At 43.6% G+C, this 26,417-nt stretch overlaps 2 protein-coding genes and 1 long non-coding RNA gene across 5 annotated transcripts in view; 1 reads left to right on the top strand and 2 right to left on the bottom strand.

Moving 5' to 3' along the window:
- LOC129853596 (MLX-interacting protein-like) overlaps window positions 1-6,503 on the bottom strand; it is a 44,616-nt gene extending 38,113 nt beyond the window's left edge. For all 3 annotated transcript variants that reach the window (XR_008759159.1, XM_055919791.1, XM_055919792.1), the window contains exon 1: window positions 6,190-6,503. Coding sequence is in view for 2 of the 3 variants with exons in the window: in XM_055919791.1 (XP_055775766.1) it covers window positions 6,190-6,503 (314 nt within the window). In the remaining variant the exon portion in view is untranslated. The remainder of the gene's footprint in view (window positions 1-6,189) is intronic.
- Window positions 6,504-7,243: 740 nt separating this feature from the next.
- Window positions 7,244-9,656, top strand: LOC129853600 (uncharacterized). The gene is made up of 2 exons (XR_008759160.1): window positions 7,244-7,722; window positions 8,520-9,656. It is a non-coding gene; the product is annotated as an uncharacterized LOC129853600 (long non-coding RNA).
- Window positions 9,657-13,543: 3,887 nt separating this feature from the next.
- LOC129853599 (B-cell CLL/lymphoma 7 protein family member A-like) lies at window positions 13,544-26,112 on the bottom strand. Its single transcript, XM_055919795.1, has 6 exons — window positions 25,921-26,112; window positions 24,982-25,063; window positions 24,635-24,731; window positions 24,350-24,529; window positions 20,476-20,579; window positions 13,544-14,532 (listed from the first exon to the last, which is right to left on the bottom strand). The coding sequence occupies exons 1-6, from the start codon at window positions 26,010-26,012 to the stop codon at window positions 14,458-14,460; spliced, it is 630 nt and encodes a 209-aa protein (XP_055775770.1). The 5' UTR covers window positions 26,013-26,112; the 3' UTR covers window positions 13,544-14,457.
- Window positions 26,113-26,417: the final 305 nt, after the last annotated feature.

Below are 26,417 nucleotides of genomic sequence, written 5' to 3'. Positions count from 1 at the left end.
TAAAGCCATGACATCATTTTCTGGAATTTTCCAAGCTGTTTAAAAAGCACAATCAACTTAGTGTATGTAAACTTCTGACACACTGGATATGTGCCACATTAAATTATATGTGAAATAATCGGCCTGTAAACAATTGTTGGAAAAATGACTTGTGTCATGTACACAGTAGACATCCTAACCGACTTGCCAAAACTATAGTTTGTTTACAAGAAATTTGTGGAGTGGTTGCAAAACGAGTTCCAATGACTCCAACCTAAGTGTATGTAAATTTCCGACATCGAGTGTGCACACATATGTAACCGATGTGAAATAGGTAGCTAGTTAGCGGTGGTGCGCACTAACAGCGTTTCAATCGGTGACGTCACTCGCTCTGAGACCTTGAAGTAGTTGTTCCCCTTGCGCTGCAAGGGCCACGGCTTATGTGGAGCGATGGGTAACGATGCTTCGAGGGTGGCTGTTGTTGATGTGTGCAGAGGGTCCCTGGTTCGAGCCCAGGTAGGGGCGAAGAGAGGGACGGAAGCTATACTGTTACACATACACACACATTTCTATTTTATTTCAACTTTATTTAACCAGGTAGACTAGTTGAGAACAAGTTCTCATTTACAACTGCGACCTAGCCAAGATAAAGCAAAGCAGTGCGACACAAACACCAACACAGTTACACATGGAATAAACAAACATACAGTCAATAATACAATAGAAAAAGTATATAGACAGTGTGTGCAAATGAGGTAGGATAAGGGATGTAAGGCAGTAAATAAGCCATAGTGGCGAAATAATTACAATATAGCAATTAAACACTGGAGTGATAGATGTGCAGAAGATGAGTGTGCAAGTAGAGATACTGGGGTGCAAAGGAGCAAAGTAAATAACAGTATGGGGATGAGGTAGTTGGATGGGCTATTTACAGATGGGCTGTGTACAGGTGCAGTGATCTGTGAGTTACTCTGACAGCTGGTGCTTAAAGCTAGTGAGGGAGATATGAGTCTCCAGCTTCAGTGATTTTTGCAGTTCGTTCCAGTCATTGGCAGCAGAGAACTGGAAATAAAGGCGGCCAGAGGAAGAATTGGCTTTGGGGGTGACCAGTGAAATATACCTGCTGGAGTGCGTGCTACGAGTTGGTGCTGCTATGGTGACCAGCGAGCTGAGATAAGGCTGGGCTTTACCTAGCAAAGCCATTTGGATGACCTGGAGCCAGTGGGTTTGGTGACGAATATGAAGCAAGGGCCAGCCAATGAGAGCATACAGGTCGTAGTGGTGGGTAGTATATGGGGCTTTGGTGACAAAACGGATGGCACTGTGATAGCAAATTGGATGCAGTCTGAGTGTTGGAGGCTATTTTATTAATGACATCGCCAAAGACAATGATCGGTAGGATGGTCAGTTTTACAAGGGTATGTTTGGCAGCATGAGTGAAGGATGCTTTGATTGCGAAATAGGAAGCCAATTCTAGATTTCATTTTGGATTGGAAATGCTTAATGTGAGTCTGGAAGGAGAGTTTACAGTCTAACCAGACACCTAGGTATTTGTAGTTGTCCACATATTCTAAGTCAGAACCCTCCAGAGTAGTGATGCTGGACGGGCGGGCAGGTGCGGGCAGCGATCGGTTGAAGAGCATCCATTTAGTTTTACTTGCATTTAAGAGCAGTTGGAGGTCACAGAAGGAGAGTTGTATGGCATTGAAGCTCATCTGGAGGTTGGTTAATACAGTGTCCAAAGAAGGGCCAGAAGTAAACAGAATGGTGTCGTCTGCGTAGAGGTGGATCAGAGAATCACCAGCAGCAAGAGCGACATCATTGATGTATACAGAGAAAAGAGTCGGCCCGAGAATTAAACCCTGTGGCACCCCCATAGAGACTGCAAGAGGTCCGGACAACAGGCCCTCCGATTTGACACACTGAACTGTCGGACAAGTAGTTAGTGAACCAGGCGAGGAAGTCATTACAGAAACCAAGGCTGTTGAGTCTGCCGATAAGAATGTGGTGATTGACAGAGACGAATGCCTTGGCCAAGTTGATGAATACAGCTGCACAGTATTGCCTCTTATCGATGGCGGTTATGATATCATTTAGGACCTTGAGCGTGGCTGAGGTGCACCCATGGCCATCTCGGAAACCAGATTGCATAGCAGAAAAGGTACGGTGGGGTTCGAAATGGTCGGTGATCTGTTTGTTAACTTGGCCTTTGAAGACCTTAGAAAGGCAGGGTAGGATAGATATAGGTCTGTAGCAGATTGGGTCTAGAGTGTCTCCCCCTTTGAAGAGGGGGATGACCGCGGCAGCTTTCCAATCTTTGGAAATCTCAGACGATACGAAAGAGAGGTTGAACAGGCTAGTTAATAGAGGTTGCAACAATTTCAGCGGATATTTTTTAGAAAGAGAGGGTCCAGATTGTCTTGCCGGGCTGATTTGTAGGGGTCACGATTTTGCGGCACTTTCAGAACATCAGCTATCTGGATTTGGGTGAAGGAGAAATGGGGTGGCTTGGGCCAGTTGCTGTGGGGGGGTGCAAGGCTGTTGACCGGGGTAGGGGTAGCCAGGTGGAAAGCATGGCCAGCCGTAGAAAAATGCTTACGGAAATTCTCAATTATCGCGGATTTATCGGTGGTGACAGTGTTTCCTAGCCTCAGTGCAGTGGGCAGCTGGGAGGAGGTGCTCTTATTCTCCATGGACTTTACAGTGTCCCAGAACTTTTTGGAGTTTGTGGTATAGGATGAAAATTTCTGTTAGGAAAGCAAAGGTTATCTTTTTCTAACTGCCTATGTATATTGGTTCCTAACTTCCCTGAAAAGTTGCATATCGCGGGGGCTATTTGATGCTAATGCAGAACGCCACAGGATGTTTTTGTGTTGGTCAAGGGCAGTCAGGTCTGGAGTGAACCAAGGGCTATATCTGCTCCTGGTTCTACATTTTTTGAATGGGGCATGCTTATTTAAGATGGTGAGGAAAGCACTTTTAAAGAATAACCAGGCATCCTCTACTGATGGGATGAGGTCAATATCCTTCCAGGATACCCGGGGCAGGTCGATTAGAAAGGCCTACTCGCTGAAGTGTTTTAGGGAGCGCTTGACAGAGATTAAGGGTGGTCGTTTGACCGCAGACCCATTACGGACGCAGGCAATGATGCAGTGATCGCTGAGATCCTGGTTGAAGAGAGCAGAGTTATATTTGGAGGGCAGGTTGGTTAGGATGATATCTAGGAGGGTGCCCGTGTTTACGGATTTGGGGTTGTACCTGGTAGGTTTATTGATAATTTGTGTGAGAGATTGAGGGCATCAAGTTTAGATTGTAGGATGGCCGGGGTGTTAAGCATGTCCCAGTTTAGGTCACCTAACAGCACAAGCTCTGAAGCTAGATGGGGGACAATCAATTCACATTTGGTGTCCAGGGCACAGCTGGGGGCAGAAGGTGATCTATAGCAAACGGCAATGGTGAGAGACTTGTTTCTGGAAAGGTGCATTTTTAAAAGTAGAAGCTCAAATTGTTTGGGCACAGAGCTGGATAGTAAGACATTACTCTGCAGGCTATCTCTGCAGTAGAATGCAACTCCGCCCCCTTTGGCAGTTCTATCTTGTCGGAAATTGTTTATAGTTAGGGATGGAAATTTCAGGGTTTTTGGTGGTCTTCCTAAACCAGGAGTCAGACACGGCTAGGACATCCGGGTTGGCAGAGTGTGCTAAAGCAGTGAATAAAACAAACTTAGGGAGGAGGCTTCTGATGTTAACATGCATGAAACCAAGGCTTTTACGGTTACAGAAGTCAACAAATGAGAGTGCCTGGGGAATGGGAGCGGAGCTAGGCACAGCAGGGCCTGGATTAACCTCTACATCACCAGAGGAACAGAGGAGTAGGATAAGAGTACGGCTAAAGGCTATAAGAACTGGTCGTCTAGTACGTTCGGAATAGAGAGTAAAAGGTGCAGGTTTCTGGGCATGGTAGAATAGATTCAAGGCATAATGTTCAGACAAAGGTATGGTAGGATGTGAATACAGTGGAGGTAAACCTATGCATTGAGTGACGATGAGAGAGATATTGTCTCTAGAAACATAATTTAAACCAGGTGAGGTCACCGCATGTGTGGGAGGTGGAACTAAAGGGTTAACTAACGTATATTGAGCAGGGCTTGAGGCTCTACAGTGAAATAAGGCAATAATTACTAACCAAAACAGCAATGGACAAGGCATACTGACATTAGGGAGAGCATGCGTAGCCAAGTGATTATAGGGATCCAGTGAGTAGCACGGCGGGCCGGAGACACGGCGATTCAGACAGCTAGCGGGCAGGGGCTAGCAAGCTAGCAGAAGGGCCTTAGAGTGACGTCGCAACGGAACAAGTCTGTTGTAGCCCCCTCGTGCTGTTACGTCGGCAGACCAGTCGTCATGGATCAGCAGGGCTCCGTGTGGTAAAAGGGTCCGATTTGCTCTGGTTTGAGTCACGCTGTGCAGACTGGCGAGAGTTATCCGGGCTAAAGGTAGCTGATGACCGCTAGCAGACTACTAGCTAGTTAGCTGGCTAGCTTCAGTTGGGGGTTCCAGTTCAAAAGTAAAGAAAATAGCAGATCCATACCACATTGAGTGAGGCGGATTGCAGGAGAGTATGTTGAAGTTGAGGTTAAGAAAAATATTTTTTAAATATACGGGTAGAAAAAAGATATAAAAAGATATATACACGGGACATGACAAGAGGACAAAAGACGTTTGACTGCTACGCCATCTTGGATTAGACACACATGTGTATAGTTGAACATAATATACTCTACAGGCATATCAAACTTTCAGAGTGGGATCTCTGCTAGTTTGAAAATTATGGCCGCAAATGTTCCATTATATTAACCAGATACTCCATTGGCCGCTTTAACAATGAAAATAAATGTCTTAAAAAATGGAAGGTAGTCGGGAGGAGGCATCAAAGAAAGGGCAGATACCGTGTGAACGACAACGGTCCTTGCTACTAGGATCTTTGGGACGTCCCTACCCCCCCAATTGAAGTTGCCATTTAAATTGGTTACGGTGCCGGTTAGGGTTATGGTTAGGATTTAGGGGTAGCGATGTCAAAAGGATTCCGGATTGCACCCTCAGGCATAATTCTGATAGTGTTTTTTCTCAAAATTGCCGGGATGACACGTTTATACCAGTACACTCCTAACAGCCGAAGCATTACGAAACTTCTATTTGATCAAATAAACCTCACATAGCATATAAAGACACATTTTTGGTTGACCAAATTCGACATTCATTGACCTCCATACAAAAAACTCAAAACGCTACCTGCTGGAGAATACATTTTCGGCCGAGTTACCTTCTGTGTACAAAGATTTTTCTTCAGATTATTAGAATGGGTTTAAATATATGGCTTCATTTTTCAACAGTTTAAAAAAAATAACGGAAGGTTATGTCGATAAGTAGTGCCTAGTGCGGTGTAACTGTCAAACTGTTATGCAAACTATGCAAAGTTATCCAGACCAGACCTGCAAGTAGGACAGGACAATATACTGCAACAACAGACAGTTGATCTTGGGACCACTGCACAACACATAATATTTAGCAAATGTCGAATATTAAGCCTGGCTACCAAGCCACATCGTTCCGACCAAACGCCAGGCCCAGGATAGATATAACTGAACTAAATTCAGTAAGTAGCCTGGCAAGCCTAATAGCTTCTCATTTGACATTGACAGACACTACATGCGAAGGAGCTGCATCGAATTATTACATTTAAAGCATTAATTAGACTATGGTTGTTGTTGTATGCCACTATACTGTAGCCTGTGTTAGAGAAATTTACACCCGTGACTTCAGCTACACCCAGTGCTTTGGGCGTGCGATCAAATACTCGAGAGACACTGGAAAAGGAAATGCTCGCCCAACTTGTGATTCGCTTAGAAAATAAAACCACTTAGTTGTCATTGGACGAGTTCGTTTTGCATGTCCCGGTGCACCGCGTGAGCGGAGTTTATATTTTGAGACTAGTCCATTGGTCTTTAAACACATCTCCACTCAACCGGAGCACCGGGCCATGCAAAACAAACTTCACCATTCGGTAGCTGGGTATGGACAACGCATATTTTTAACACAGTCCAAGATGTAGCCCATTCAATTTATGCCACCGCAGTAAAGCAATGCGTGGAAGCTAGGTAACTATCTAGTTAGCAAATGTTACACGTTTAATTGATTGACGAAAACCAACCTGTATGCAAGGGTCATGCATTCGAAAAGTTTTGTCAACGACGCGTCAATGGAGAGATGTGATGTACACTTCTTCCCGAAGTGATACGTCCGACAGGTTTGTTTGTTGACTGTGTCGAAATCGTAACCTTTTCTTGGTGGGTGTTCAATGTGCGGCGAGGACACCATGAAGTGACCACTGTGGATTATCTGCGACTCGCGTCCATCCGACTTCTTGAAACCAATGTGAGACTCCTCCGTGTCCGAGTCATCGTCCTGCTCCTGCTTGATACGCACTGTGGGGCTTCGGTATTGTATTTCCCTGGTGGTAGCCATGTCTTAGTTATTTAGCTAGCTAACGTTAGTTCTTCTGGAATTCTTTGCGAACGTTAGCTGTTCTCATAGCTAGTAGTTGCGAGTTAAAATAAAGTTATTCATACATGATGTTACTTTGCTCTTTCGAATACATTTTCCAGTTTTGCTCCACCCTTTGAGAAACGTTGCATTGTTGGCAGCCACTGCCAGTCTTTTCAGTATCCTATTTTGCTAGCTATATATAGCTTGCTTACAGCTAACAAAAGTGTTGTTGGTATCGAAGTATTTTCAGTGAAGCTAAAGGGACTAACTGTTGCGCCGTCATGTCTGCCAACGTGATTGGCTGGAGTATCACAGAAACACCCTCCACTCGAGCTGCAGGCTCAAAATAACTTCGACGAAGAGAGTAGTCGTCTTCGTGTGGTAGACGCTTTGTTCCTTATTGCTGCGTTTCCCAGTTTTGCTGCTACTACCAATTCAATATTCTGGGATTTCCTTCCCCTCATTGTGGTACAATTAATGACCACAACAGCAACAAGCTAACTACTACTCACAGGGCTCCAATCAACAAGGCCTACTACTCACAGGGCTCAAATCTCTCACTAGCACAGGACATTTCTGATCCCCAGCAACATGGCCACCCCCACAATTGAATTGAAACACACACTTTTCCCCTTTAAACTACACTTGTCCCATGTCCTCCTGCACACTTCTCACACTTGAATCTTCCTTCTACATACTGCTGTAACATAACCATAAATTTGGCACCTGAAACACCTTAGTGGGTTCGGAACAAAAGCTCTCACAGGATAATTTATACCCTAGCATGACTTTATCCGGCAACACTCTGCATCAAAACTCTAAAGGACAGACCGTGTCTCCTCATGCTCACGCTCTCCACCGGGTCTGCATTGCATCAAGCATTGTCTTCACCGGACCCAGGCTTTAGCCCCGAATGATTTTGTCTCTGTTCCGAGTCTTTTGCCCTGCTGGAATAGTGTAAAATAAGCTATTCTACACTGCAAGGAATATTACAAACATGAGCCCTGGTCTGCCCTGTCTTTTTAGTGCTGCCTAAAACCAGCATTTCAGTGTATGGTGGCACTTTAGGAGGCGGAGACAAGGTGGTTTTCTAAAGTAATTTTTGATTCGTCCCCCCCAAACTATATTTTGCCGTGCACAGGCTCAATCTCTGTGGGAGAGAGCGCAAAGATGAGAAGGAGAACCGGAGGTGAACTTTGTAAGCTTGCTATTACTATAGCACATTTTGTTAGCCCATAATGATGTTATTGACTTCACAGTAATCCAGATTCTAGTAATTTACATTCAACATGTCGACTCAAAAGCTGCACTGACAAATAACGTTAAGCTAACTAACTAACATGAGGGACTACCCAGTCGAGCTAACACTGAGACGGTTGTTGTATTTGCAGGAGGAAGTGAATAGATTGTGTGTGTGTGTTAACAATACAATTATTTAGCATCTAGCTACATAGATGGGTTGGCTGACAACGTCACAAAAATGATGTGCGATCTTCCATGGGGCTTAAATCAGCCTGTTGTGATTCTGGATGGCCAGATTATTAGCAAGAATGACACTGCCATGTGTGGGAATAAGTGGTTTATTTCAGCATATTTCAAGTTATTGATACCATGTCTTGTTTTGACTGATTTCATGTCTATGCAAATATGGCAAAAATTCACTAGCTAGCTAACCAACAAATGTAAAGATTTATTTGAAACAACAAGTGGTCATTGTGCAAATGTATTTGTTTAAAATAAAAATTGGAAACTAAATATAGCTTACATGTAAACAATGTAAGCCAACCTCATTTGTTTTGCCACATGGTTGCACGCATTTAGATTTTGTTGCTAAAGCGACGGAGAGAGAAAACAGGTATTGTGGTTAGTGAAGGGTAAGACAGTTGAATGTTAATCAGGTTTAAGATTGAGTGAAAAAATTAATGTAAACATTATTTGCCTGTTCATGTTGTGTGTGCATATATTGCTTCTGTGTGTTTGTCTGTAATAATATAGGAAACCCAAGACAGCAGAACGTCAGACAGCAAGGAAGAGAGGGGACAAGACAGAGCGAGAACACGGGAGAACATCTCGAGAGGGCAGGCCCACACAAGACAAACATGGCATATTCATCTCAAGCCAGAGGAACTAGTCCTTGCTAAACATAAAGATGCCACTTCTGACATGTCCTGTGTGTATACATTGTTAGACACTGATATTTTCCCATCACTCAAGGCAATCGTATAGACTGTGCTGACCATCCCAGTTAGCAGCTGTGAGAGATCTTTCAGTGCATTAAAACATCTACATACCTGGCTTAGGAGACCAAGATAGGATGACAATTGACAAGGATATTCATACTAACACGCTTGGGAAAGAGTGAAGTCATAGACAGGTTTGCACCTACATTTTAATTTTATGGATGGACTAATTTTAGCACTGTGTAATATAACTAGCAAACATTGTGAATATTTAGTTGGAGAATGGATTGTATGCTGGTACATGTGTGTAAAATTGTGAAGAGATATTACTACAGGGGTGTTGGGGGGGGTGTATTTGTTTTTGTGTAATTACTTAGGTAGAAATAGTCAAGTAGCTAATTGACCTTGGACTTTTTGACATCCACGTGATTCAGAATATACCATCTTCATAGTCATGTTATGCTTGGTTCAATAGCTATTGACGAGGAAACCGAATACCCAATATAAAACAAATTTTACTTCTTTAAGCAGAACACCACTTTCGTCCCCATAGACTCAAAACCACAAACAGATCAACCAAAGGTATGGATCCACTTAATCCAAGAATCATACTCCCATTGGGCCAGAGTCTTCCTGATCATTGGAGTGAGGCTCGGAAGCCTTCACACCACCTGACGACCCAGGTTCTTTCTCCTCACTTTCGTCAGGATCAATTTCAAGTTCACTGTCCGTTGACAGCTCAGGGTCTTCAGGCACATAACATGCATTTTGTCTCTCCCGTTTCCTACCCCATTAAAGTTGAACATTTAAATGGGTTAGGTAAGGGTTAATGGCAGGGGGCTTGCATGTTTTGCATGTTATTTTGGCATTAATACGTGTCACATCAGTTTGCAAACAATGTAAAAAAATATATATATACATCATTGAGTTAATAAAACTGCATACAAACATGGTCTCTTTTTAGTTTTTTCGAGTAAGTCAGCTCCAAAATGCAGGTATTTCAGCCTAGCTCAGTGCTTCTGTGGTGGTGGGACAAGCCAGCAGAAAACACAGAGCGTTGCGCCACCAAGTTTAAGGGCAGAGCTCGAAAATTCAAGCCCCCTTGGGTGCTGCCATAGAGTTATATTAGAAGTGCCCATCCAAGAACGCTCAAGGTCATTGGCCACAGAATTACATCAAATCACGTTATATCTACAGTAGCTTTGATTGGACTTTCAAAATCTTAGCTAGCAGTCATCACCATGAATCAAGTTGACAATGTACTGACAAATCCTTTTTAATCCTTGTCATATGAAGAGAAATTATAGATAAAACGTATTGGTGCGCATCGGCCATTGGACATTAACATTACACAACAAGTTGGACATCGCAAATTCAACAATGAGTGGTTTGGAAGGAATCAGTGGCTAACTGCAAGCATTGCAAAGCAATCATTAGCCCCCTATTCAGTGGTGGCTGTGTGGTCCCAAGTCTAAGATTAAGGGCCTCTTTTCCTAGTTTAAAATAATAAACATTCAACATTGGCCATGCTGTCAATGAAGCATGATTTGTGCCGCGCACAAAACAACTTAATTTGGATCGGCAAAATATGACTTTAGCGAGTTTAAGACAACTGGGAACTCTGGAAAAATGAACTAAGACTGGGAAAATACGTTTTGAACTTTCATCCAACTCAGAATTGTAAATCCGGAACTCGGGCATCTTTCTAGAGATCCTGGTTCGAGTCCAGGCTCTGTCGCAGCCGTCCGCGACCCGGAGACCCATGGGGCGGCGCACAAGAGGGTTTGGCCGGTAGGGATGTCCTTGTCCCATTGCGCTGTAGCCACTCCTGTGGCTGGCAGGCGTATGCACGCTGACACAGTCGCACGGTGTTTCCTCCGACACATTGGTGCAACTGGCTTCCAGGTTAAGTGGGCATTGTGTCAAGAAGCAGTGCGACTTCGTTGGGTCGTGTTTCGGAGGACACATGGCTCTCGACCTTGGCCTCTCCCGAGACCGTACAGAAGTTGCAGCGATGAGACAAGACTAACTACCAATTGGGGAGAAAAAGGGGTCAAAGTTTTTTTGAAATTAAAAGTAATACTAAGTGTATGTTGTGTAGTAAGCTGTTAGTAGCCCATGTGCCTCACCCTAATAATTTGGCCTATTTCCACCTCTTAATTTCAACTATTGTTTTGACATGGTGGTGCACATGTAGCCTATAACCTGTTTTTGATAAATGTAATTATTGAATATTGTAAGAGCTTTCATTGTCTGCTTATATGCCCCCTTTATTTATCCTATGGTTCTGACTTGGTGTACAGGAAGAACACTGTAAGAACCACCCATGTTTTGAAATCTGTCGCTTTACATTTCAAAAGTGCTGAACAAATAGTTATATTGACTATATCCGTCCTAGCTCGCTCATGTCTTAATCGAAATTACGGATTGCCTCTTATCTGCTTTCCGTCCCATTATGCCATAGTTTGTACATCTCAATTGTCAGTAGAAATCACATTTGTTTAAGCAAGTCAGCCATATCAGCTGTTTTTTAAAGGCAGTAAATGAGGCTGAATTAACTGTTTTGCTGTCAGACAAGGCTCCGATTATAGCCAGGTGTAGCAGTGGTAAGGTGTTGGGACAACTTGATGTAGGCCCTAACAGTTTGTGGGCACTGTTTGTCACCGTTATAGTGAAATGAATGTATTGTTTAGTGTTGTGTGGTGACTTTGCTGGCATGCATCCCACTTTTATTTTTTTGCACCACTAGGATTTACATGCTAAAATCGCCACTGATGTCCTCAAAGATGGAAGGCAGGTGGGAGGCAAGATCAGGTGGGACCATTCTAGCCAATGAGAGGGCAAATAAGTGTGTGAACAACAGGCTATAGAGCTAAGACTTATCTTTGTATCTGTGCCATTACAGCGTCTGAGACAGCATAGGCAGCACCATTGAGGTTCTCCATTTTAAAGTAGTACATTTTCTTCTTCATTGGGTGATTGCTCCCAACTCAGGAATTCCCACCCAGTTGACTACTTAAATCAAAACGTATTTGTCACATGCGTCACAAACAGGGTAGACTAACAGTGAACTGCTTACTTAAGGGCCCTTCACACCAATTCAAAAATAATAGAGATGATAACACAAGGAATAAATACACAATGAGTAATGATAACTTGGATATATACACAGGGTATCAGTACAGAGTTGATGTGCAGGTGTACAGGGTAATTGAGGTAGATACAAGATGCTCTCAATGGTGCAGCTGTAGAACTTTGAGGATCTGAGGGCCCATGATAAATCTTTTCAGCCTCCTGGGGAGGTTGTCATGCCTTCTTTGCGACTGTGTTGGTGTGTGTGGACCATGTTAAATTCCTTAGTGATGTGAACACAGAGGAACTTGATCTCGACCCGCTCTATAGCCTCGTCGATGTGAATGGGAGCGTGCGTTGCACTTCGTTTCCTGTATTCTACTATAAGCACCTTTGTCTTGCGGACATTGAGGGAAAGGTTGTTGTCCTGGCACCACACTGGCAGGTCACGGACCTCGTCCTTATAGGCTGTCTCATCGTCGTCGGCGATCAGGCTTACCACCATCTTGTCGTCAGCAAACTAAATGGTGTTGAAGTTAGGTGCAGGTACGCAATCATGGGTGAACAGGGAGCACAGGAGGGGCCTAAGCACGCACCCCTGAGGGGCCCCTGTGTTGAGGGCCATTGAGGTTGATGTGTTGTTGCCTACCCTCACCACCTGGGGGCGGCCCGCCAGGAAGTCCAGGATCCAGTTGCAGAGGGAGGTGTTCAGTCCCAGGGTCGAGCTTAGTGATGAGCTTGGAGGGCAGTATGGTGTTAAACTGAGGTGTCGTCAATTAACATTCTTACATGTTCCTTTTTTCCAGGTGGGAGAGGGCAGTGTGGAGTGCAATAGAGAGTGTGGATCGGTTGGGGCGGTATGCAAACTGGAGTGGGTCCAGGGTGTCTGGGATGATGTGAGCTATGACCAGTCTTTCAAAGCATTTCATGGCTACATATGAGTGCAATGTGGCGATAGTCATTTAGACAGTTTACACCTTGGCATTCTTGGGCAAAGGGACTATGGTGGTCTCCTTGAAACGTGTAGGTATTACAGACAGTCAGGGAGCGGCTGAAAATGCCAGTGAAGACACTTGCCAGCTGATCAGTGCATGCACTGAGTACGCATCCTGGTAATCCATCTGGCCTTGTTAATGTTAACCTGTTTAAAGGTCTTACATCGGCTAAAGAGAGCGAGATCACAGTCACCCGGAACAGCTAGTGCTCTCAAATCAAATGTATTGGTCACATACACATATTTAACAGATGTTATTGCCGGTGTAGCAAAATGCTTGTAAAAACAAAATACTGCAAAGTTGCTTAGGAGCTCGAAGCAGAGGTGCCATGTCTGTTGGCGCCATCATGCATGGTTCAGTGTTGCTTGCCTCGAAGCAAGCATAGAAGGCATTTAGCTCATCTGGTAGGCTGACGTTACTGAGCAGCTCAAGGCTGGGTTTCCCTTTGTAATCCGTGACAGTTTGCAAGACCTGCCACATGCAGGTGGAAGCCCTCAATGGCAATGTCCTCCATCTCTGACAGGCACAACTCCCATAAAGTATTTTTTCCCTAAAGTTTCCAAACTGCCATGTGCATCCACTTATCAGTGCATACCTAACCATTACACAACTTTTATTTGATCAAATAAGCCTTACGTAAGCAAATTCCGGAGTAAAACCTTGCTTTGCCTCTTCCTCTCTGACTCAATTCTGGAAGATATCCATATTACAGGGATCTAAACTAGAGCTATCTGCATTGTAGCTTTATAATCGGTGGCAGCTGCATAACAAGTTGTTTTTTGTAGAATTGTTTTATTTTAAAACCTTTTACATGACGAAATCAATTAATATTTGTGGAATAAATTATGCTCGTTAAACCCCACTCAAATGTATTCCAACACTAATAAAATAATAATACAAATAAGGGTCCCAAAAGAAGACATTCAACATTTGACTTTCTGTAGGACTAATTGAATAAGGCATTTTTAGTTGGGCAAAGGCTGACGAGGAAACAACTATTTAGGCCACTTACACTTCGCAAGTAGAGGTTATACTTATTGTTTAATCTATACATAGTGTTGCCAGCACTGCTGGACTTCAGTGAGGTATTCAAAGAGCTATAACCAAGCAGCCTACATTTGCACTGAAAAATGCTTTGAAAAGGTTAACAAAAACTGGGCAATGGGCACTTGATATACCAGAGTGAAGTATACACACTATAGAAACAAATCTACACACATTATTCTGGCAATTCAAGGCACACAAACCTGGAAGTAGGCCTATGCTACAAGCTACAGCTTTCACACGAGGGGAAAGGGAAACCAATAAGCAACCAAGTGCCACTAATTAATAAAAAATGTAGGTGTTGTCTTATAGTTAAATGAACTAATGTCTAACTGTCAAAGTAATACAAAAGTTACAACAGCAGCAGAACCAACAGATCATAAAAGGATTCAAACAGTGTGTTGACCCTCCTGAGCAAAACAACAAAAGTGACTAAATCAAAATACTGTATGTACATACACTTTGGCGGAGAACCAAAACAATAGCAGGTGTTAGTGGCAAAATGAGAGGGGGGTGGGGGTGCTGGACTCCTCTGGGACCAATGCAGAAGAAGAAAGAGATGAAGACACAGGAGAGGTTAGGACACCTGAAGTGATTAGGAAGTAGCGACAGGTTGAGGAATTGGTGATGGGAGAAGATAAATTAGATTTCCTCAAAATCAGCTGAGGGAGTTTCCAACTTGCCCTTCTTATTGGGAGGAGTGCCATCTTCAGATTCCTGCAAAAATAAAACAAATTATTTCAGAAAACGTAAGCTTTTCATATTAAAATACTTGCTGTTAAACGAGTTTCATTATACTGCATCAGTAAAATGTATAATTGACAAACATACAGTACAAGTCAAAAGTTTTTATTTTTACTATTTTCTACATTGTAGAATAATAGTGAAGACATCAAAACTATGAAATGACACATATGGAATTATTTAGTCCACAGAAAATGTGCTAAACAAATCAAAATATATTTCAATTAATAGGTGTGCCTTTGTGGAATTTCTTTCCATACTGTGTTTGAGCCAATCAGTTGTGTTGTGACAAGGTAGGGGTGGTACACAGAAGATAGCCTTATTTGGCAAAAGACCAAGTCCATATTATGGCAATAGCTCAAATAAGCAAAGAGAAACAACAGTCCATCATTTCTTTAAGACTTGAAGGTAAGTCAATCTGGAAAATGTCAAGAACTTTGAAAGTTTCTTCAAGTGCAGACGCAAAAACCATCAAGCGCTATGATGAAACTGGCTCTCATGAGGACTGCCACAGGAAAGGAAGACACAGAGTTACCTCTGCTGCAGAGGAGAACTTCATCAGAGTTACCAGCCTCTGAAATTGCAGCCCAAATAAATTATTCACAGAGTTCAAGTAACAGACATCTCAACATCAACTGTTCGGAGGAGACTGCGTGAATCAGGCCTTCATGGTCAAATTGCTGCAAAGAAACCACGACCAAAGGACACCAATAAGAAGAAGAGACTTGCTTGGGCCAAGAAACACGAGCAATGGACATTAGACCGGTGGAAATCTGTCCTTTGGTCTGATGAGTCCACATTTTAGATTTTTGATTTCAACTGCCGTGTCTTTGTGAGAAGCAGGGTAGGTGACCTGATGATCTCCGCATGTGTGGTTCCCACCGTGAAACATGGAGATGGTGGTGTGATGGTGCTTTGCTGGTGACACTGATTTATTTAGAATTCAAAGCACACTTCATTTACAAAATAGCTTCCAATACTCTACTCAGCAAACTGGATGCAGTCTATCACAGTGCCATCCGTTTTGTCATCAAAGCCCCTTATACCACCCACCACTGCGACCTGTATGCCTAGTCGGCTGGCCCTCGCTACATATTCGTCACCAGACCCTCTGCTCCAGGTCATCTATAAGTATATGCTAGGTAAAGCTCCGCCTTATCTGAGTTCACTAATCACGATAACACCCACCCGTAGCACGCGCTCCAGCAGGTATATCTCACTGGTCATCCCGAAAGCCAACACCTCCTCTCCTTCCAGTTGTCTGCTGCCAATGACTGGAATTAATTGCAAAAATCGCTGAAGCTGGAGACTTATATTTCCCTTACTAACTTTAAACATAAGGTAGGATGTCTTGCTCACAGACAGACTAAACAACTTCTTTGCTCGCTTTGAGGACAATACAGTGCCACTGACACAGCCCGCTACCAAATCCTGCGGACTCTCCTTCACTGCAGCCAACATGAGTAAAACATTTAAACGTGTTAACCCTCACAAGGCTGCAGGCCCAGACGGCAATGAAGTGCTTTGAGAGACTAGTCAAGGACCATATCACCTCCACCCTACCTGACACCCTAGACCCACTCCAATTTGCTTACCGCCCCAATAGGTCCACAGACGACGCAATTGCAACCACACTGCCCTAACCCACCTGGACAAGAGGAATACCTATGTGAGTGCTGTTCATCGACTACAGCTCAGCATTTAACACCATAGTACCCCCCAAACTCGTCATCAAGCTCGAGACCCTGGGTCCCGACCCCGCCCTGTGCAACTGGGTCCTGGACTTCCTGACGGGCCGCACCCAGGTGGTGAGGGTAGGTAACAACATCTCCACCCCGCTGATCCTCAACACTGGGGCCCCACAAGGGTGCGTTCTGAGCCCTCTCCTGTACTCCCTGTTCACCCACGACTGCGTGGCCATGCACACCCCCAACTCAATCATCAAGTTTGCCGACAACACTACAGTGGTAGGCTTGATTACCAACAACGACGAGACGGCCTACAGGGAGGAGGTGAGGGCCCTCGGAGTGTGGTGTCAGGAAAATAACCTCACACTCAACGTCAACAAAACAAAGGAGATGATCGTGGACTTCAGGAATCAGCAGAGGGAGCACCCCCCTATCCACATCAACGGGACAGTAGTGGAGAGGGTAGTAAGTTAAGTTCCTCGGCATACACATCACAGACAAACTGAATTGGTCCACCCACACAGACATCGTGGTGAAGAAGTCGCAGCAGCGCCTCTTCAACCTCAGGAGGCTGAAGAAATTCGGCTTGTCACCAAAAGCGCTCACAAACTTTTACAGATGTACAATCGAGAGCATCCTGCCGGGTTCTATCACCGCCTGGTACGGCAACTGCTCCGCCCACAACCGTAAGGCTCTCCAGAGGGTAGTGAGGTCTGCACAACGCATCACCGGGGGCAAACTATCAGCCCTCCAGGACACCTACACCACCCGATGTCACAGGAAGGCCATAAAGATCATCAAGGACAACAACCACCCGAGCCACTGCCCGTTCACCCCGCTACCATCCAGAAGGCGAGGTCAGTACAGGTGCATCAAAGCAGGGACCGAGAGACTGAAAAACAGCTTCTATCTCAAGGCCATCAGACTGTTAAACAGCCACCACTAACATTGAGTGGCTGCTGCCATACATGTAAAAAATGTATCACTAGCCACTTTAAACAATGCCACTTAATATAATGTTTACATACCCTACATTACTCATCTCATATGTATATACTGTACTCGATACCATCTACTGCATCTTGCCTATGCCGTTCTGTACCATCACTCATTCATATATCTTTATGTACATATTCTTCATCCCTTTACAGTTGTGTGTATATGTATAAGGTAGCTGTTGTGAAATTGTTAGGTTAGATTACTCTTTGGTTATTACTGCATTGTCGGAACTAGAAGCACAAGCATTTCTCTACACTCGCATTAACATCTGCTAACCATGTGTATGTGAGAAATAAAATTTGATTTGAGCAGCTAACCGATCGCTGCAGTTGTACATAGCCCTTCTGTAAATAGCCCACCCAATCTACCTACCTCATCCCCATATTGTTTTTATTTACTTTCCTGCTCTTTTGCATACCAGTATTTCTACTTGCACATCATCATCTGCTATTTATCACTCCAGTGTTAATTTGCTAAACTGTAATTACTTCGCTACTATGGCCTATTTATTGCCTTACCCCCTCACGCCATTTGCACACACTGTATATAGACTTTCTTTTTTCCCCTATTGTGTTATTGACTGTAAGCTTGATTATTCCATGTGTAACTGTGTTGTTGTGTCGCACTGCTTTGCTTTTTTTTTTCGCACTTGGCCAGGTCGCAGTTGTAAATGAGAACTTGTTCTCAACTAGCTTACCTGGTTAAATAAAAGGTCAAATAAAAAAAGTTAAAGTTTTTAAAAAAGCACACTTAACAAGCATGGATACCAGAGCATTCTGCGGCGAGACGCAGCAAACCCATCTGGTTTGCGCTTAGTGGGACTATTATTTGTTTTTCAACAGGACAATGACCCAACAACTCCAGGCTGTGTAATTTGACCAAGAAGGAGAGTGATGCATCAGATGACCTAGCCTCCATAATCACCCGACCTTAACCCAATTGAGATGGTTTGGGATGAGTTGGACCGCAGTGTGAAGGAAAAGCAGCCAACAAGTGCTCAGCATATGTGTGAACTCCTTCAAGACTGAAAAGCAGTCCTCATGAAGCTGGTTGAAAGAATGCCAAGAGTGTGCAAAGCTGTCATCAAGGCAAAGGGTGGCTACTTTGAAGAATCTCAAATATAAAATATATTTTGATTTGTTTAACACTTTTTTTATAGTTACTACATTATTCCATGTGTGTTATTTCATGGGTTTGATGTCTTTAACCAGCAGCATACTACCCTGCATACCACTGCTGGCTTGCTTCTGAAGCTAAGCAGGGATGGTCCTGGTCAGTCCCTGGATGGGAGACCAGATGCTGCTGGAAGTGGTGTTGGAGGGCCAGTAGGAAGCAACACTGATTGACAATAAATGTCACATGCTGTTGTGCAAATGGAATAGACAAAAGGTGGAAAGTATAGGCAATTAGCAAGACACCCCCCAAAACAGGAGTGATTCTGCAGGTGGTGACCACAGACCACTTCTCAGTTCCTATGCTTCCTGGCTGATGTTTTGGTCACTTTTGAATGCTGGCGGTGCTCTCACTCTAGTGGTAGCATGAGACGGAGTCTACAACCCACACAAGTGGCTCAGGTAGTGCAGTTCATCCAGGATGGCACATCAATGCGAACTGTGGCAAAAAGGTTTGCTGTGTCTGTCAGCGTAGTGTCCAGAGCATGCAGGCGCTACCAGGAGACAGGCCAGTACATCAGGAGACGTGGAGGAGGCCGTAGGAGGGCAACAACCCAGCAGCAGGACCGGTACCTCCGCCTTAGTGCAAGGAGGTGCACACAGAGCCCTGCAAAATGACCTCCAGCAGGCCACAAATGTGCATGTGTCAGCATATGGTCTCACAAGGGGTTTGAGGATCTCATCTCGGTACCTAATGGCAGTCAGGCTACCTCTGGCGAGCACATGGAGGGCTGTGCGGCCCCACAAAGAAATGCCACCCCACACCATGACTGACCCATCGCCAAACCGGTCATGCTGGAGGATGTTGCAGGCAGCAGAACGTTCTCCACGGCGTCTCCAGAGTCTGTCACGTCTGTCACATGTGCTCATGTGCTCAGTGTCAACCTGCTTTCATCTGTGAAGAGCACAGGGCGCCAGTGGCGAATTTGCCAATCTTGGTGTTCTCTGGCAAATGCGAAACGTCCTGCACGGTGTTGGGCTGTAAGCACAACCCCCACCTGTGGACGTCGGGCCCTCATACCACCCTCATGGAGTCTGTTTCTGACCGTTTGAGCAGACACATGCACATTTGTGGCCTGCTGGAGGTCATTTTGCAGGGCTCTGGCAGTGCACCTCCTTGCACAAAGGCGGAGGTAGCGGTCCTGCTGCTGGATTGTTGCCCTCCTACGGCCTCCTCCACGTCTCCTGATGTACTGGCCTGTCTCCTGGTAGCGCCTGCATGCTCTGGACACTACGCTGACAGACACAGCTAACCTTTTGCCACAGTTCGCATTGATGTGCCATCCTGGATGAACTGCACTACCTGAGCCACTTGTGTGGGTTGTAGACTCCGTCTCATGCTACCACTAGAGTGAGAGCACCGCCAGCATTCAAAAGTGACCAAAACATCAGCCAGGAAGCATAGGAACTGAGAAGTGGTCTGTGGTCACCACCTGCAGAATCACTCCTGTTTTGGGGGGTGTCTTGCTAATTGCCTATAATTTCCACCTTTTGTCTATTCCATTTGCACAACAGCATGTGAAATGTATTGTCAATCCGTGTTGCTTCCTAAGTGGACAGTTTGATTTCACAGAAGTGTGATTGACTTGGAGTTACATTGTGTTGTTTAAGTGTTCCCTTTATTTTTTTGAGCAGTGTATAAATATCCCAATACCTCAGGGCAGTGACTGGGGACACTGCCCTGTGTAGGGTGCCGTCTTTCGATTGGGACGTTAAACGGGTGTCCTGACTGAGGTCATTAAAGATCCCATGGCACTTAACGTAAGAGTAGGGGTGTTAACCCCGGTGTCCTGGCTAAATTCCAAATCTGGCCCTCAAACCATCATGGTTGGCTCATTCATCCCTCTCCTCTGTAACTATTCCCCAGGTCGTTGCTGTAAATGAGAACGTGTTCAGTCAACTTACCTTGTAAAATAACAGATTAAAAAAATACTATTTTACAATGTAGAAAATAGTACAAATAAAGAAAAACCCTTGAATGAGTAGGTGTGTCCAAACTTTTGACTGGTACTGTATACAAAGACATTCTAGTCTTGGATGGTTGTGGAAGGGAGGACCTGAGAATCTTGAGGAGTGTCTGAGGATGGTTCATTCCCTCCTGTGGACCTTCCGTCCCTCTTGGGTGTGCTTGTGTTGGAATACTCTGAGGAGTGAACATTTCCTGCAATACCAGAAAGTCTGTTTCAGGCATAACCATGGTAGACAAAATGATTTAAGGAAATTGAATAAGAAAGGACAAGGCACTACTTCTGTAACAGTTCTGATTAAAAGTGAATTATTAAAATAGGCAAGTACATTTTCTGTTACATGCCGACTACACGCGTGCATCTGTCATTGCTGATTTTGTCCATCCACACCAGACGCAATCATGACACGGAGGTTAAAATATCAAAACCAACTGTGAACCAACTACAGTGCCTTTGCAAAGTATTCAGACCCCTTGACTTTTTCTACATTTTGTTAAGTTACAGCCTTATTCTAAAATGTATTAAATAGTCCCCCCCCCAATCAATCTACACACAATACTCCATAATGACAAAGAATTTTTGGGGTTTTAGACATTTTTGCAAATTACAAATTGAAAAAGGAAATATCACATTTATATAAGTATTCAGACCATTAACTCAGTACTTTGTTGAAGCACCTTTGGCAGCGATTACAGCATTGAGACGCTATAAGCTTGGCACACCTGTATTTGGGGAGTTTCTCCCATTCTTCTCTGCAGATCCTCTCAATCTCTGTCAGGTTAGAAGGGGAGCGTTGCTACCCAGCTATTTTCAGGTCTCTCCAGAGATGTTTGATCGGGTTCAAATCCGGGCTCTGGCTGGGCCACTCAAGGACATTCCTTCAGAGACTTGTCCCGAAGCCACTCCTGCATTGTCTTGGCTGTGTGCTTAGGGTTGTTGTCCTGTTGGAAGGTGAATCTTCAACCCAATCTGAGGTCCCAAGCAGGTTTTCATCAAGGATCACTCTGCTCCGTTCATCTTTGCCTCGATCCTGACTAGTCTCCCAGTCCCGGCCTCTGAAAAACATCCCTACAGCATGATGCTGCCACCACCATGCTCCACCGTATGGATGGTGCTTGGTTTCTTCCAGATGTGATGCTTGGCATCCGTGCCAAATAGTTTAATCTTGGTTTCATCAGACCATAAAGACTTTCTCATGGTCAGAGTCATTTAGGTGCCTTTTGGCAAACTTCAAGCGGGCTGTCATGTGACTTATGAGGAGTGGCTTCCGTCTGGCCACACTACCATAAAGACCTGATTGGTGGAGTGCTGCAGAGATGGCTGTCCTTCTGGAAGTTTCTCCCATCTCCACAGAGATACTCTGGAGCTCTGTCAGAGTGACCATTGGGTTATTGGTCACCTCCCTGATCAAGGCCCTTCTCCCCCGATTGCTCAGTTTGGCCAGGCAGCCAGCACTAGGAAGAGCCTAGGTGGTTACAAACTTCTTCCATTTAAGAATGATGAAGGCCACTGTGTTCTTGGAGACCTTCAATGCTGCATACATTTTTTGGTAACCTTCCCCAGATCTGTGCCTTGACACAATCCTGTCTCTGAGCTCTGCGGACAATTCCTTCGACCTCATGGCTTGATTTTTGCTCTGACATGCACTTTCAACTGTGGTACCTCATATAGACAGGTGTGTGCCTTTCCAAATCATGTCAAATCAATTGAATTTACCAAAGGTGGACTCATCTCAAGGATGACCAATGGAAACAGGATGCACCTAAGCTCAAAATTGAGTCTCATAGCAAAGGTTCTGAATACTTATGTATATAAGTTGTTTCTGTTTTAGTTTTCATACATTTGTAAAAAAAAAAAAAAAAAAATTCTCGCGCTTTGTCATTATGGGGTATTATGTGTAAATGGCTGAGGATTTGTTTTTATTTAATCGATTTTAGAATAAGGCTGTAACATAAAATGTAGAAAAAGTCAAGGCGTCTGAGTACTTTCTGAAGGCACTGTATATTAATTTTGGCATAGGTCGAACACACAAAACATTCATGAACATTTAGCTAGATAGATGTTGCTGGCCAGTTTGTCCTGGGAGATAAAAATTGGGTTGTTATTTTACCTGACATAATTATTGTTCTCTTTTTAGCTGATTCTTTGTAGAATTTCTACCCATAGTCATGTTTCTCTACTCTGACTATTAATCAGATAAAAAGTGAAACCTAGTTAGCTCTTTAATTGATCTCTCCTCTTGTTTTTCAAGCATCCACGTGGGTTTGAATCTTCCTGATATCCAATGAGGGGACTTGCAGCGTGTGGAATGTCTCAAATAGAACTAAGTTAGATTTTAGCATTTGGCTACGCAGACACGTTCGCACGAGCGGTGTGGGTGAAATTATTGAATAACATGTGTAAATGTATTTTGCAACACTCACACACGCAACTTGGTCTTTGAGGGTTGCATGTTATTCTTCTCTTTACTATCCACAATAGTTTCAACTTCACAGACGTGGCATGAGTGACCTTGCTTGGGGTGTATTATCGCAGATCTTGGTAGACGAGGTCTGATTGCAGCATGACCTAGCAAGATTTATTTACCGGTATTTTCCCCAAAATGAATATCACCAAATCTGAGTGATGACACAAATACCTTAGTGTAACTGACTTAAAACTCTACATTACAGAACCATCTTGTGGCAAAAAAGCGAAGTTGCGTGTATGTACAGAACTGGCTGCTTCGCGTGATATATTGTTGTCTCTACCTTCTTGCCCTTTGTGTTGTTGTCTGTGCCCAATAATGTTTGTAACATGTTTTGTTGCTACCATGCTGTGTTATGTGTTGCTGCTTGCCATGTTATCTTAGGTTTCTCTTTATGTAGTGTTGTCTCTTGTCGTGATGTGTGTTTTGTCCTTTATTTATGTTATTTTAATCCCAGCCCCCGTCCCCACAGGAGGTCTTTTGCCTTTTGGTAGGCCTTCATTGTAAATAAGAATTTGTTCTTAACTGATTTGCCTAGTTAAATAAATCAAAGAACAAGGGGTTGGTATTGAATTATGGAAAATACTACTCTCACGGGTGTTTAGCTTGCTACTTGGTGAAAACTACATCAATGACAAGTTGGCACATTGTAGTTTTGAGGAGTTTTGCACTCCGTCCTTAAACGGCATTGGCATGGCAGATCGATTTACCAGCTCATTACACCAGAAACTACAGTAGGCCTTCGTGAAATCCTCTGTTCAACCGCACAAGAGGAAACAACAATCTGTTTGCCTGTCTAGTACATAACAGCTAAACTTCTCAAAATACATGAGAAACTCTTGTTGCCCAGAGTACATGCTCAGACTTGTGAATAAATCTCTCTCGGTAGATGCCTATTTTCACAATACTGTTATGAGGCATGTTTAGCATTTCATGATATCTTCCATACCATCATCGTTGATTATGGTTTGTCAATATGTATCGCTAGCCTGAAAATCTTTAACCACAACTTGCTAAATTGTTTCAAGCCATTCTCTGTATGCGGATGGGTTAATTCATAGAACTGTTCCCAATGCTGCCATTGACATTGGTGAATGTAACATTCACCATAACATTTGTTTTCACGCATGACTAAGTCACTTTGGGGAAAAAAAGAGTGCTAAATGGCATATATTATATATTATTTTGTTCACCAAATGTTCCTTATGAATGCCATCTCTACAAGCCATAACATGTACACTTTTGACCTTGACAGCTGTGCAAATGTCCTTTTTTTTACTATTCTGGGATTATGTGGGCTGTATAAAAGCATTCTGCCTCTCAAGTTAAGTCATATTGTTTGACAAGTTGACACTACTCTTAGAAAATACCTCAAGGTAAGACAAGAGCACAGCTTTAATGAGGACAATATGCTGTATGCATGGTATAGTTTCATATAGTTTAGTTGAAACTAAGGCAATGCTCTCCCTTTCTGTGCTAGGTAGCATATTGACTGACCACTCTTGCTGTCTGTGCTCTTCAGCTGCTCTTTGCCAGGGGACTGGCTGTGGTCGCTCTTAGCCTCGTTGCTGTCACTCTGGGAAGTTGCCGTGGCCTCTGGGGCAGGGCTGGCACTGTTGCTGTTCTCCTGCTTCATCGGGGAGCAGTCAGCAATGGAGCTCTGGTTACTGTTATCATCTAAGAGATACAGAAAGTAAAAGAAAGATGAGTTTACAACTATTATTGAACATCAGTTTTAACTATTTTGCACTTTGTTTGCAAAAGGTGTGAATTGGCTCTTACCATGCATGTCCATCATTCCAGGAGAAGAGCTGTTTTCTGGTGTTGTGACCTCCGACCCATACTTGTCATCCTTGCCTTTCTTCTTATTTTTGCTCTTCTGCAAGATCGCACATAAAATGCTATAGTTGTGCTATTTATTATGTATAACATATTACATTATGTATTTTATCTCAATATAATCACTTTGTATATGTCATATCAGAAGGAATTTGAAAGGAGATGAAAAACGGAAGCATAATGGTGATCATCCACCGTACTTCTGTAATTTAACTGTTCCCAATTTCATTCTACACTCACCATTAAAAAAAGAATAAAAATTGGTGCCCCCAAACACCCTACGGACTTACATCATTTGACTTGGGTTCGGTTACTGGCACCCACTTGTAGATTCGCAAGGATGTGTCACCGACTGTTACCCATTTCTTCTCCCTGCATTAGATACACAAGGAATGAGGAACACTTGTTTGCATTTGTGTATTAATTTCAAAATGTCAACAAAACACAAAATATTTTTGTTTACTATCACTTTAAATGTCAATTCCCCGTAGAAAATGTCCTTCAACATATCTGTGGAAAGTTCATTTGAAAGTTAGGAATGTACTTGTAGCCATTTGAGAAATCTACCAATGAGTGAGCCTACAGGCGAATAGCCTCAACTAAACAATTTAAATTAATTTAGTGGTGATTACATTTAGGCTACAAACACATCCACATTAGTGCAAATCTATAAATTGCAATTTTATTAAACTATAGGACCATCCAGAATAAAATTGTAAAGCAATTCGGTCTTTGCACAGTTCCTCTTCCCACCAGCACCCCACGCGCTCCCTATATTTCTAGGACACAAAAACCTCTCCAAGCGCTAAATTTAAAACCCCGCGAACATAGAAACTATTCTAACTATTGACCGCTGTCGTCGAACGCGGGCTGTGATGTTATTATTGATAACATTCGAGCGGTGAAAAACCAGTAGCCGACAAAGCTTCTCAAGCCGGCAGTACATGTACTATGCTAGAACGGCAAAGGCTTCATGTGACTGCAACGAAATGGCTTCTAGGTTCAACCCACAATATTTTATGAATAGATGTAATATTCCCACATGATACGTGTTTAAGCGACCTCCTCATCTGACCAGAGCACGGGAGCGCAGCGCACATGAGCCGAGATATCATCCGACCGAATTTCATTCAATATATCTTTCGTTTCATAAATTTGTTCTTCTCCCGGTCTCTCCTCCCCCACTAGCAATGCTGCTCTCGGGTCTTAGATAACGCTTTCCCTCTTACCAATTTCGTACTTTATCAACAGCAGCCATAACCCGCTTGATGTCATCTTTCGCCCTACTCCGTGTCTCCGCGCGGACCGACCTGCCCGACATAGCTGCTAAAGGTAAAATATTTTCTTAAACTCGCCGGCAGTTTAGGCACAATGCAAACACACTGAAGCGAGCTGTAGGAGGAAGTAACGCGCCTGCGCCAAGGACAGCGTTCAGAACAAGCAAAGCGCGTGCACGCCCAATTTTTTTGTATTTTGTAGACAGACAGCCTGAAGAGAAGTTGCACTACTTCAGACAAAAGTTTTACAGCATTTATCTTGCAAGTCTCCCAGAAAACAAGACTATACATAATTTTTTTTAAAGTATAATTACTTGGCACAAATAAATTAAAAACATTTGCAATTAAATATGTTATTTATTTTTTCTTGTCATAACATATGCCTTATTCAATTGATCTTTATTAGCCAATTATAGCCAATTTAAGGTCACATCAAACTGCACCCATGA

This window comes from Salvelinus fontinalis, chromosome 4 (genome assembly GCF_029448725.1).
Source record: "Salvelinus fontinalis isolate EN_2023a chromosome 4, ASM2944872v1, whole genome shotgun sequence".
NCBI classification, from domain to species: domain Eukaryota; kingdom Metazoa; phylum Chordata; class Actinopteri; order Salmoniformes; family Salmonidae; genus Salvelinus; species Salvelinus fontinalis.
Note: the sequence above shows the minus strand (reverse complement) of the source record. Positions and strands in the feature narration are given on the sequence as shown.

Excerpts from the sequence above, each read along its gene's own strand:
- LOC129853599 (XM_055919795.1), bottom strand. The coding sequence starts at position 26,012 with ATGTCGGGCAGGTCGGTCCGCGCGGAGACACGGAGTAGGGCGAAAGAT. Across the intron at positions 24,530-24,634 it reads TGGAATGATGGACATGCATG|ATGATAACAGTAACCAGAGC; the intron begins GTAAGAGCCAAT and ends TGTATCTCTTAG. Across the intron at positions 14,533-20,475 it reads ACACTCCTCAAGATTCTCAG|GAATCTGAAGATGGCACTCC; the intron begins GTCCTCCCTTCC and ends TTATTTTTGCAG.